At 36.3% G+C, this 14,364-nt stretch overlaps 1 protein-coding gene across 1 annotated transcript in view; it reads left to right on the forward strand.

Annotated features, from left to right (window-relative positions):
* Positions 1-14,364, forward strand: part of SLC15A5 (solute carrier family 15 member 5) — a 65,410-nt gene that overhangs the window by 49,479 nt on the left and 1,567 nt on the right. The window contains exon 8 of the mRNA XM_006199901.3: positions 11,603-11,711. Within this exon, the coding sequence (XP_006199963.2) occupies positions 11,603-11,711 (109 nt within the window). The remainder of the gene's footprint in view (positions 1-11,602; positions 11,712-14,364) is intronic.

A 14,364-nucleotide genomic window follows, 5' to 3' on the forward strand; every position in this document is an offset into this window, starting at 1 on the left:
TAAATGCAAGAGAAAGAAGGGAGATTGGCTCTTATCAGAGGGTGGAAACTTATTTCCTGTCCTGAAACAGAAGAGAGAAAGGAGAGGGTGGATGTAGGTGCGAGCAGATATGTGGTTCTCCTGTTGAGAACATCCTGGAGACGGCCTTTCAAGGGTCCAAGAAAGTACACGAACCATTCATGAAAGCAAAAGGGGATCAGGATGGGAGTGAAGAGTAGGAAGACCAGGAGGATACGAACTTGACATTGCGAGAGCAAGCAAAGATGATTTAGAAGTGTTCTGATGGGTGGCAGTGTTGAAGGCCCAGATGACATGAGTGATCATGAGGCGTGACACTAAGCCATCTAAAGAATGGCTTTGCCCAGTGATACTTGGGGCTCAGTGCAGTCATGAAGCTGTCAGGTAGATTTTAAAATGGTCTAAAGATCACAAGGCATAAGAAGAAAGGCACAAACTCTATTTCTGAATTCAAGTAATTTGGGGTAAATCTTATAGGCTATTTCCCTGTGAATATATAAAAAATGAGAAATGCTTTCTTCTTCAATTCTGAAATTAAAAAGTCTACACCATTAGCTAACATGGAGTGGCAAGTGAGAGAACAGACTGTACAAGCAAGCAGATATTGGGCAAAAATCAGTTCCTTCTATATCTATGATGTTATTGAAACTCAATATTTTACTATTTTAAATAGCTCCACTTAGAGATTGATTTATTAATTCAGTCCACAAAAAAACATTAGGTTCCTACTATGTGCAAGGACTGGCTAGACACTGAATTAATAATACCAGGGCTGATGTTTAATTAACAAGAAGAATCTTACAGAAATATTTGACACTCAAATTAATATCAGATATATTCATTTGACTAATGCTATTACAATTACAGTTCATAGCTAATGGCATTATCAGGCTATTATCACAAAGCATTACCTCTCTTCTAAAACTCATTTCCATGATGATTCTTTGAAATCATCATGAGAACACACTATCTTGATGGGTTTTTACCTCCCAATGCTCTTCAAGAGAATGAAACCCCCCCACCCCCTTATAAGAAAGCTTGTTATCCCAAATACCACCCAGGCCAGGGCTCCTGCAGTTCAAGTGAACAATGCATAGCAATTTCTCTACAATTTTGAGAGACACGATGTTCCTTCTTGGAAAAGGCGAGCTGACTTCATTTTTTATCCACAATTCCCAAGAAGTAGCAATGCAAATTTAAGTCTCGATGCAGACATTGAAATGAGAACAAAGTATTGAGCATGTGCAAATGTGGGGCCCAATCTCAGTTCCCCCATTCATTCAACAAATATTTATTCTGCCTCCTTTACATGACTTTAGGCAAACAGTTTAGCCTCTCTGTGCCTCTGTTTCTTTGTCTGCAAATTGAAGGTGTAATAATTTGAGTAGTTATTAGATAAATATGAAAAAGTGGTAGAAAAGCCAAAGTTAGAATATAGTTGTTAGGTATTATTTCCTTCAGGTATCATGAAAATTAATGTGTTTTAAAAATTAACTCAGGTAGGAGAGCTATGAATCTCAAATGAAGCATTTGAATCAGGTTACTGAAAGGAGGAAGGAAAGAAATTAACATTTATTAAGTGTCAGTTATATGCAGACCTTGCTATATGCATTTCACAAAGATATTATTTCATTAAATCTTCACAATTCTTCGGGGCTAGATCTTTGTAGCCTCATCGTGTATAAGAAGAAAATGAGCTCAGAAAGCTATAGAAGTTGCCCAAATCATATAGCCATGGTGAATTCCTGATTCCAAAGCTCTTTTCACTGAACAGGGTTTACTTCCCAGGACACAGAGGTACATCCACCCTGGAGAATGGCTGTTACATCTTTTTAATTGCATACTTCTTTGCTCCCAAGCAAAACGCACATAGTGAAGGGGGTAGTTGTTGCCTAAAATAAAGTCAGCTATAAAATCCATCTCAGTTTTGTCTCAACCATTTTGGATGTCTGCTACACGACCAGCATTATAAAATCACTTTTTAAAAAAATCTAACAAAGTTTGAGGGAAATAATTGCTCCCTGTGCCCAACGATCATTTGAAAAATTCCAAAAGGCACGTTTTAAGATTTTCAAAGTTCCACTGCATTCAAAATAAAACAGTAGTTAGTAAAAAAGGGAACTACTGCATCTTCCTCCAAAGAGAGAGAGCCGAAATCTACCTTGAATCAAAAGCAATATGCTATAGCACTTAAAATAAGGCCATGTAGACTTGAGGTATTGGGTAAATCTGGGATTTCAATAGAGAATACAGTAAAATATCACTGAAGGGTTCAGAATTGACCAGCTATTGTTACTTGGGGTATTACAATTTCCAAAATAAAATCTTAGGACCGTTTCATAAACAACACATAACTTCCAAGTTACCATATCAAGGCTGCTACCCAGTACTTCCGATTGCTGAAGAAGAGTTGGTTGTGATGGAAAACCACCGTCTCTGTTCTTTTATAATAAATCAGAAATGATTTTTAGCAGCCGAATTTCTCCAAAAGTATGTTTGATGAAGTGGTTTTAAAATATTATTTTTCTGCTGTAAAGACAATATAGGATGAAGTAATTCCAAACCATAAGGGAAGGGGGAAAAGATTCTGAAAAGATGATGGCAATTATTATTTGGGTAAATTTTATTCCAAAAATTTTTAAATTGGAGTGTGTAGGTATTAAGTTTAAATAGGTATATATTTTAAACAAAGTTAGGGTCTGAATAAACCCTGCTGAATGCTCAATAAACCAATTTGCATCAAGTACCCACCTTTTTTCTTCCTTTACAAATATTTTGAACATTCTTCCGTGTCATTTGAAATTTTCTCCAGAAGAAAAAAAAATCTCATTTTTAACAATTACTTGGTGTATTTCATTGAATGGATAGATATATATCTCCCATTAATCTGTCTTTCCCTTCTCAAGGAATGTTTTGGCTGTTTCTAATTTTCTAGTGCTATAAATATTACTAAGGTGAGCATTTTTTTAATATAATCTTTAAGTACTTCAACTTATTGTCTCCTTAGAATAAGAAACTGGAAATGTGATTGCTCTTTCAATGAAGATAAATATTTTAAAGACTATTGAAAAGTAAAGCCAAATTGTTTTCTAAGAGGCTACATCAATTATGCCCCCATTGTGGAAGGACAATACTTGTTTCAATGTACTAATTTCATATAATAATATTTTGATCTTTGTCAATCTGATTAGCAACAATTATATTCCATTGTTACTTTAATTTGTATTTTTAAGGACAGGAAATTGAAATGTTTAATGTTATGAACGTTATTACTTTTTTCATTCATGAAATGACATACATTCTTTGCCCATTTTTCTTTTGGTCCGTTTGTGTTTCTTCTTATTGCTTTATATGTTCTTTTAACTTTAGAAATATTACCATTGTCATTCATTGCTAATATTTTCCTGGTTTTAACTAAACATTCAATTTTATAGATGAGTTAGTTTAACGTGTGTTTTGCTGACGTATATAGTCAAATCCATCAACATTTTTCATTGTGATTAAAGTCATTGCATTTATCTATGGTTATGGAATTTTAGTAGATTAATACTTTGAATAGAATTTTCTCATTCATGTGGAGTCTATTTTTGTGTTAAGATAACACTTATTCGATACAAATAGCCAAGTTTTACAACACAATATGATATATGTTACAAAAAGTTAAACCAAAACTATTTCACGACCATACGATAAATGAAATGAAACTGATCAGCTAGTGAAATACACTTTCATATATTCTTAGCTCTTAGTGATCTTAGGACCGTTTCAAGACTATCTTTCTGTCTTGTGCCTTTCAGTTGCCTCTTGAATTTAGCTTAATATCACCATCTTTTTACAGTTTCATGATCTATATTAGGTATTACTAATCATACTTCTCATGGTCATTCTTCATTTATAAAAATATAATGAATATAAAAATCATACTCCCTGTGGTTTATACTTCTAGATGAATGTTAGGATAACTTCATTAGTTTTACCCAAATCCTATCTTTATTTTCACAAAGGAAGTAAAAGTTGTTTAGTTAATTTTAGGGGAAAAAGAGCTTTCACAACATTTAGTGTTCTAAGTATATACCTTTTTAATTTATTTAACTTACTTATTTAATTTAAAAATTCAATTCAGTAAGATTTTCTTTTCTTCATATATACCCTGAACATTTCTTGTTAAGTTATTGTAGGCATTTTATGCTCTTTTCCTTTTTGCTATTATGAATGGAGTCATTTTCCCTCATTACAGCTCACTGAGATAATCACTATTCCATAGGGAGGTCATTAATGTTTGTGTCTTTATCATGTATACAATTTCTTAAACTCTCCTACTAAATTTGTTGAGAATATTTTAGTCGACCCTTTTAAGTTTACAGCAAAATTCTCTCATCTTAAGATAAATGTAATTTTTATCCTTATTTCCAACAATACCTGTTATTCTTTGCATCTTCATCAGGACCCAGAACTTTCAGGACAATGTTAGTAGCAGCAGACAGTCACATTTCATCCTGCTCATGATCTTAATATGAATTTTTCTATTTAGCATATTTGTAGATTTATAAAGATAATCTTAAAGGACATTCTTTATCAAGAAAATTTCTATTTCTTATTCTCTAAGATTTAAATAAATCAGGTTAAATTTTATTGAATGCTTCTTAAGCAGCTCTTGAAATCACCTTTTGATTTTTCTTATGGTTCCTTTTTATAGTATATTTAATTAATACATTTTTCAATATTAAATCATCTTAACAGACATGGGATAAACAATCCTTAGTAGCATCAATACTTGATGATCTCTTGCTCTGGAAGATCCAGAGGAAAGATTCGTCTCTTCCTAGGAAATTAAAAGGCACACTTAGGACCTAATGTCTCTTTTGAGGAACATTCCTTGTAATATTTCCCTGCTATTTCTTGCCAGTAAGATTTTTCATTTCTTCTTGGTTTTATTTTGGCAATTAATCTTTTCCCAGATAATCATCCCAATTCTGTAAGATTTTTGACCCCAACATAGTGTACTCATAACTAAACATTGTTATCTCTTTGGATTCTTTTGCTGTGTATTCTGATTGGATTTGTCGGGGTTTTTGTAGTTCTTACATTTTCCTGCAATGAATCAGCTCTTCCAACTATCAACTCTAATATGCTTGAGGGTACTGATGTTTCTGCTCTGTTTATTTCCTTCCTCCTGCTTTCCTCAGATTTTTAAAATTTATTTTCTAGCTTTTTGTTTTGAGTATTTAATTCATTTATTCTCATTTTTTTCTTAAAAAAGTGCAAGAAATAGCATTATTCAAATTATTGTTGCCCTATTATTTTTAGCCCTACTCCAAGACATTTAACCAACCTTAATTTGTTTCTAAATAGATCATCCAAGCCACAGAAAACTACAGAAAATACACCTTGTGTTTGTCACACACGTGCCCACTTTCTGTTTTGCTAAGAAAGAGGTGTTTGGTTGTGTGACAGACAGTTCCTTGCCCACAGAGGAATGCCACAGCTGCCATTTATTCTCGTTTTCACTCTCAAAATGAAAGCATGGGTCATTAAATGTTTCTCTTAAAAGAATTTGTATCCGTATGCCTAAATTTGTAAAGGAAATTTTCTCGTTTTCTTTATTGTCTAATTACACTGTGATTGTGGGTTTCATTTCCTCTTTGACCAACTGGTTATATTTCTAGGACGTTAAGTTTGTCTTCGATGTTACCTAAACTTCCATAAATTCTATAACTTTTCTTTGTACTAAACAATGTTGTAGCTTAATTACATTCTCACCAATCACATTATTCTTTTTTATTGAAGGGTAGCTGATTTACAATCTTGTGTTAGTTACAGGTGTACAGCAACGTACCAATCCCATTATTCTAATTCTCCACATTATTTTCCTTTTTGCTTATTCTATCAAGAAAATTATCAAAGCGTGATATCAGCATTCACAAGAATTGTTTGCCTACCTGTTTTTTATCTGTGTTTGCAACAGATTTTGTTATTTTATTACCTAAGGGATGTTCTTCGATCTATCTTCAATTTGAATTGTGCTTTTTATCAATATTAAAAGATCCTCGATGTCCCGTTGACATGGTTTTCCCTTTGAATTCCACTTTTTCTGAAATTAGTTTTTCTGCTGTTTTGGTTTTTTTTTGTCTTTGCCTTATGAGTTTCTATTATTATTATTACTATTATTGTAATCTTTGTCATTTTGTGTTGGGGTATTTCTGTAAGCAACAGTAATAATGCGGATTATCATCACTTTTCCCCTTCATATGGGCTTTTTTCTATTTACTCATCCTCAAGGAAGAGGTTTCCTGAGAGGTCTTACTTACTGAGAACGTGTATGGCTCTCCTTACCTCTGGAGACTTTCCATATTTTTGCCAAAGTCTTCTGTTAACGTGTCCCATTAAAACCCAAGTTATGGCCACAAGCAGACTGCTGAGCTGAAGTAAGAACTTTCTCTACACCATTTTCTGGTTCCTTAACAACCCGGATCAGACAGTGTGATTATAATTTGCAGGCTCAAACATACTTGACTCTCAGCGGTTCCTTAGAGCCCACATTCATCTGTAATGACACTTCCTAGACACAATGTCCCTGACTGTGTCACGGTCCCACTACTTGTTGTGAAGGGAAGTGAAACCTGTTAGGCTGAGGACTGGGCAGTGCAGCTGATCTGGCTGATAGGGAACTAGCCAGAGGGGTAGAATTTCCTGATGGGTGGGGAACACGTGACAAAGGAAGCAGGGAAACATGTGGTCAGGCCTTCAGGGCTCTGGGATGCTCGAGACATAAAGGCAGCACATAAAACATTAGGCCTTTCAATACAGGGCATATGATGGGGCAAGAATAAAGTACAGTTCTCTTTCATATCAGCAGCTTTGTGTGTTTGTGGTATTACGGCCTGTGTGGGTCACCGTGTATATTTCTCAACCATGTTTCAAAGCCTTAAGTTTAGTTGACTTAAATTTAAATGACTTCAAGAGTCTCACATGAGGTTGAACAGCAATTTCCAGGATTTAGGTGGAAATGTCACCAGGTGTTCTGGAAGTTTGGGGGGGTAAGCTATTTCAAAGACTGCTATCGAGACATCTTTTAAACAGTTGAGAAGATGTTAAGGAAAGTCATAAAAGCACTGGTCCCTTTGGAACCCACATGGGGCCGTGGGCATGCAGTTGTAAAAGTAAGAAGTGAGGGTTCTCCTGAGCAGTGTGTCCCTTTATCTCTCTGTGCCTTCACTCTTCAGTCAATAAAATACAAGAGCTGGTTTAGATAATTCTACAATCCTTTTATCTCTAAGATCACCGTGATGATTTAAGATAAATAGAAACATTTTATTGAGCACCTATAAAGTTTAATGCTCAAGAGTAGTTACAGGCCCACCCCAGAGACACTGCAGCTTCATAAAGCAAATAAAGCATTAAAGTCATATTCAAGTCACATGAATTTTTTGGTTTCCCAGTGCCTCTAAAAGTTATGTTTCTACTACACTGTAGTATATTAAGTGCACAGTAGTGTTATGTCTAAAAAAAAAATTATATACATACCTTAATTACAAAATAATCCTGTTGGAAAAAATGGCACCAGTAGACTTGCTTGACGAGGGTTGCCACAAACCTCCAGTTTGTAAAAAACGGAGTCTCTGTGAAGAGCAATAAAACGAAGTATGCACGCACCTGTCTGCATGTCTCCCTTACTAACCTCTGAGCTCCTCTTTGTAAGCACCTTGGAAGGCCCATTTCCTGGTACCTGAAAATTTCTTAACAAACGATTTTGAAATGAACAAATAAATCTAGCTGAGCAAGAGATATCTGGGGGAACTCCAAACAGTGCCAGGTATTTTGTGAGAGCTCTGTTACCTCAGTAGTCCAACACTCATTACTCACTAGTGGGTGACTGTTAAAGTGTGTAACTAGGGCTCACTGTCAGCATTAAATAGCACTTCGTCATCCCCCAGACTCTTCATGTGGTTATTTTTTTCTCAGATTGTTAACTTTCCTGTCTACCCAAGCTAAGATCTAGAGAAGTCGAGTTAGCCCCGTTCCAGATCTAAGGTCTTCACTTTGTCTCCTTTTGCAAGGATGCTCCTGATTTCGATCAGCGACTAGAAATGTCAGATGAAAAATGGCACAAATGTGAATTACGACAATAAAAGTTTATAAGCTACTAAAATAAAGTTATAGTACCTAAGAGCTGAGCCAACTGACAATGTTAAATGGAACATTTTACAACCAGTCCTGGGATAATGATAAAAAATATATATATATATATATATATATATATATATATATATATATATATATATATATATGGCATATATATATGGCACACAGAGCACAGAGAAATATCTGACAGGAAATGGTCCAAAATCAAACCTGGGCTATATGATTTTGCATGAGCACCTCTAAAGCGGGGAGGGAGAGGCGATAATCTAATGCTTATGGAGTGAGCCCTCTGTGTCCAACCCTTGATATCTGTTATCTCTTTCATTTCCCATAACAGCTCAGGGAGAGAGGTACTGCTGTCATTTTAGAGAAGAGAAAACCAAGGCGGATGTGGTCCAGTTGGGCAAATGCCCAAAAACAAAACTACAAAATAATAGAAACTTCAGAAGTCTTTCTGGTTCCAAAGTCCACGCTGTTTCTCTATCTTTTCAGACCCAATGCTATCTCTTTACACAGACACAGAATCTGTCTCTTTATATAAAGCCAATTTATGTTCCATGAAGAATCTCTCTGTCTGACTTGATGCAAATGTTTGTTCCATGCTATCAATTCAGATGCGTCTCTTTAACGGGAAGCTCACCATGTAAATTAGCTCGCCAGCCAATGTTAAAAGTACAGTGGAATAAGACAAAAATACGAGGCTAGAATGAAGATCAGCATTAGGAAGAGAACTGAACACTAAAAAATGACATTTACGAAAGAACACTGGAGCACTGTCAGGACTTTGATGAGGTGGTATGGAACTCTTTCATTCTATTTATTTATTTTTTTAATAATACCACTCACAAAATATCTTGGGTTACTCATAAATTTCCATTGCCTTTATGTAAGTCTTCTTTTTAAAAAAAATTTTTAAAGTTATTTCCTTATTTTAATGGAGGTACTGAGGATTGAACCCTGGACCTCATGCTTGCTAAACACGTACTCTACCGCTGAGCTATTACGCTCCCTCCTCTAACTGTTCTGGTACAACATCCTCCGGTCACCCCACGTGCACATAATGCCAAGTTACAGTGCTTCTCTGTTGTGCCCAGCCCAGCCTCCCCAGTGACAGAGACACAAGCACACGCCTGGGGATCTAGTGCCGTCTCTGGATTGGCTGGTTTTTGCTGTAATCGCACAATTTCTAAGAAATATTATGTTTTACCTTTAAAGATCTTACAAAATGTATCTTCTTCTCCCTCATCTGACTTTGTTATAGAATAAAGAGAGTCTTTTCAATTACTTGTTATGGACCAAAATTCATGCTCCAAGAAGAATTAATGTCATGTTAATTCTGAGGCTTTGCAAACGCTGTACAAACTGCTCTTACTCTAGACAGAGAAACACGGTAATAAAATGGTATAATCGCATGACATGCAAAGTGCTGATGTGAAATGAAAAGGACAGAAATATGATTGGGATATTAACTCAAGAGAAATAAGGAAATAAGACTATTTGAAAAGGCTTAGCAGGATGGTTTTGTTCTTCCTGAAAATAAGTATGATGTCATCTCACCTTACCTTGACCTCCAGCCCAACTTCCCCGCTCAAGCACAATCAGATGTTTAGCTTCTGTACACATGTGCACACGCACACACATGCGCACATGTGTGCACGTGCACACACACACACACACACACACAGAGGGTTACACAATACCCAACAGACAGACATAGAGGGAAACATTCAGTGAAACTTCTCCGAAGTATCAGATAAAGGCAGCATGTCAAGATAGCAATAAAACCATACATTTCTATGGTAATGGAACACAAATTAGTAAAATGGCTTGAAACTCAATCCCAGATTTCACTATGGGTCCTAGACTCCGATGGACACAAGCTAATTTTCATGGTTGATCCATGGTAATAGTCATCGGGAAGTTAAACGACAGAAGAGAAACTGCTTTAGATGGAAAATGGCACCATTATTCACAGCTGTCATGTTTCTGCACTTGCTGACTATCAACAGAGCATTTAATCCAAACCCCATTTAAAGGTATACACTGTCGAGGGAGAGGCCAAGAACCATATTCTGGTTCAGGAAGCAACCCATAACCTATGTGCCAAAGATGACACCGAAGATCAAGTCTATTGGAACATAGACGGATGACTTACAACCCAACGTAGGAGAGGCTCCTGCAGAAAAGCAAGGAAATGCCAAAAGCCTTGGCATCTGACTGTTCAAAGATGCTCAATTCCTGCTCTCATTATGCACACTATTTTGGGGGGAAATATTCTGCCCGTTCAGAACTGCAATTGAATTCATGCTCTCTCGGTCAGGACAGATTTTGCCTTTTAAACAATCTTTTAAACTTCTGTAATGCTATGTATCTGTGATGTATCTGTGATATATTTGTTAATACTAAGATCCTGTTGCTGTTTTAAAAGCATTGCATAAAAATAAGTACTGCATGTAAAATATATGTAATACATGATATTTCATATAATGTATTCAATAATATCTAAAAACCCACTGAAGAAAAATGGAGTGTACTTACAGAGATAGAAATGCTGTAGATACAGAAATCTATCTACCTATTTTTTTTTTCTTAATGGAAGGAGAGAGTTCTAGTAAAGATTCAAAGCCAAAGTCACAACGTAGGAGCGAAGTGAAAGCTTACCTTGAACCTGAATTAATTTCATATACTCATATTAAAAGGAAGTAAAGAGTCCTTATTTAGGGGTATTAAGTTGAAGGAAATACTCATCAGGTTAAATGAAAATCTTCATGCAGACTGGGACACAGTTCTGTACACCAGAAATTGACACATTGTGACTGGCTGTATTTCAGTTTAAAAAATTAATAATGAAAAACTAGTGAATTGTACACGTAAAGAAAAAAAAATCTTCATGCAACCAGATGTTACAAAGATCAGGGTTAGTGACATTATAACATGCTAACACTGGTTTTGTATCTGATCTAAGTTATCAAAATAAAGTAACATTTGGCATCACCATATATTATCTGACTAACCTTACAATTAGCATATGCAGATATCTGGTAATGGCAAATATTTTTTATACATTCAATGTATATTTATCGAACAATCCCTGTGTGCCAAGCACTGTTCTAGATATTAGACATATAAGAATGAATAAGACAAGCATGGCTCCTGCAAATGCATAATCAGGCTTCCTTTTATAACCCAGTTCTTCTAACACTGATATTGTGTTATGCAAATCAAGGTTTTGTTTGACCTTCAAAATATTTGGTGTGATTTGCTTATTATTTTACTGTTAATTATGGAACTAAATGAATTTTTAACTATGAGTTTCAGATGTGCTTTTTTGCTTTGTAGATACTATTCAAGCGAATAAAGCTCTATGAATTGTGCAATGATAAAATATTCACAGAAACTTACAACTCTGCAGTTGAATAACAATTACATTTGTTCCAAACAGGCAATTGGTTTCCAAACACATTAAACAAAGGCAATTTAGAAAGCTTCTTCTTCTTCTTGGCATCATTAACGTTGTTGAACGTCCTGGGATTCTGGAGTGTTTCACAAAGGTAAGTAAGTGTGTGGTAAGATGAACAATTTCGGAGTCCATGAAATATTGATCTGGGAGCCATCACTGAGCCAACGGGAATCCTGTATTCCATGACTGGACAAATTAGCATATTAGAAAAATTTAACAGATATTCAGGGCAAGAAATTTCAGTTTAGACTTCACTTTTTCCATCACTCCTTATAATAAAATTGTGCTTTGCTCAATTCTGAGACAAGATTTTTTCCTCTACCATATAGGGCCACTTTAGAATTAGAAATAACTATATTGATAATAAGAATGAATGTCATTATTATTAAAAGCAAATATCATTAAACAAATAGCTAGAAATCTAATGATGCTTAAGATTTGGATTCCATTCAGGACTGTAAATCAGCAATGACCATTTCAAGGTCAATAACAAACCGTGCAAAATCATTTAGCCAGTCACCTGAGACCATTCAGTGTCTTAATAGGTATCATCTTCCATCCATCCATCACCAGCCCATGTCTCCTTCTTACTGAGGTCTTCTTGGACGGCTGAGAGCTTTCTGAGCAAATTGTTTAACCTCTCTGAGCCTCTGTTTTCACACATGTGAAATAAAGACAGTAATTCCAACCTTTAGTGGGCTTTAGGGAGATGAATGTTGATAAAGGACCAAGCACAATGTCTGCCACGTAGCAGGAATTAAGAGATCTTTCTTTTCCTCACTTCCTTCCGTTCATTTATCTGTTTAGTCATTTAGTATCTCCTCCATTGCCACTTATCCCTTGCTTGAATCATTCTTTTATGCATCTAATAAATCTCTTTTGGAACATCAGTCAGGCAATGTAGTAAGTCAGAGGGACACAGAGTCCAGTATCAGTAAATGTTTAGTGCCACTTCAGCCCCTGCTATCATGGGGCTAACAGTCCAGGAGAAGAGAGGCATTTAAACCCCATGCAAGACAGAATTAATGACAGAATCATGAGTCTTCATGGCTCCCTGAATTTTAACATTTCTTACCTTCCAAAATATACATTATCAAAGTGACCCTCCATGATGCATAATTTCCCTAAGATGCCCATCTCATCCTGAGATGGAAAACCAAATCAGAAAATGAGATTGTTGCAGGAGGATTCGACAGGAACGTCCTCAGTAGCAAAACAGAGATGGTAGCGACAACTGAAATTAAAGGCCAGGCCTGTCTCCCCTCTGTCCATTGCCTCCAAACACTCCTCAATTTCACTCCTTCCCCCACTGTAAGATCTGATTCTGTCTTTCACGAAGTGAAAAGGGGCGGCCCAGAAGAATCCAGTTCCCCGACTTAACTGCAGAAACTTCAGCAAGCTGTTTAACTTTGCTAAGCCTCAGTTTCTTCTTCTTCGTAAAAAAGAAACAATAAGAATAGTTACTGTGCCATAAGTTGTTGTGAGGATGAGTAAATGCTCAAAAATGGGAGCAAGATTAATAATAATGGCCTCAGATTTTGCCTTACACTCCCTTCTTCCTCCGTTGCATTCCTCCCCTAGAATCATGCTGAGACACGGCCAAGATGACCATGATTATGGGCTGAATCCAGGTAGAACTAGCACTGGAACTAGAATATCTTAGCTCCAGGACTTATTTACCCATTTGTCCAATCATTCAGCCAACAGGCTAAGCATTGTTCCAGGCACTCGAAAAAAAAAATGATTTAAAGAAAGCAAAGTCTTTCACAGTCTACATGGAGCTAGCATATAGCACTCAAAATTTTTAAGTGTGATTCCTTTTCGGCGATCTTTCCCACTGGGATGGGACAGGACAAGCCAGAAGAGTTAGGCAAGAAACTGTGTGAAACTCCAGGCAGTAAGATCAGGGTCACTGCAGAGAGAAGTGAGTGATTCTCCTTTATTTCTATACTGATTGTTTTCATCAAACACTAACGAGCAATAAGGATGCAAAGAAACAGAAGAAAACACAGATGTCCCAGGGACAGTATGATCGAAACATGTTATTTATGAGTCAGATAGTGTTTGATCTCAATACACTTCCAATCACAACCCAATTTTTACCAAATTCAAAGGTGTATCTGTTCAGAGCCAGATAATAGTGACAAATCGATCAAGAACAGAGCAGTCCCAAGTTATTCTTGTCCCCAGGATTGAGCCCAGTGGATTAATGATGACACAGCATCCTTACTAATGTACAGGTGGAATTAGATCTGTGTTAGCACCTGAGGGCACCCCACCATCAAGTCTGTACAATCCTATCCAACATGATACAATTCTGGTACAAGTCCTAGAACCAAACGGAGCTTGTCTGGGTCAGCGTGGTATCACTTAACTGAGTATAGTTAGGAATATTCCACAAATGTCAGGCCAGACATACCTTCCCTTTCTATTAAAAAAACCAAAAACCAGCCCCCTGTCTCTGTCTATATTAAAGTCCTCCTCAATCAAATCGAAACTGGGCCAATTGCAGAATGACACACAGGAGGCTCTCCAGGATAGGAGTGCAGGTGGGTGGAATGTCTTTCTTTGCTGAAAACTATTACACAAAAATCTCTATAGTGCCTAATATAAATGTATATCCCACAGTGGATGCTAAAATAAAAGGATATTACAGATGTTTATGGGGGAGAGAGCAGAAAGCTATTTGCTATCAAACTTGACACCACCGTCCATCCAGCATCATAAAACACCTTATAAGGTTG

This window comes from Vicugna pacos, chromosome 34 (genome assembly GCF_048564905.1).
Source record: "Vicugna pacos chromosome 34, VicPac4, whole genome shotgun sequence".
Taxonomy (NCBI): Eukaryota; Metazoa; Chordata; class Mammalia; order Artiodactyla; family Camelidae; genus Vicugna; species Vicugna pacos.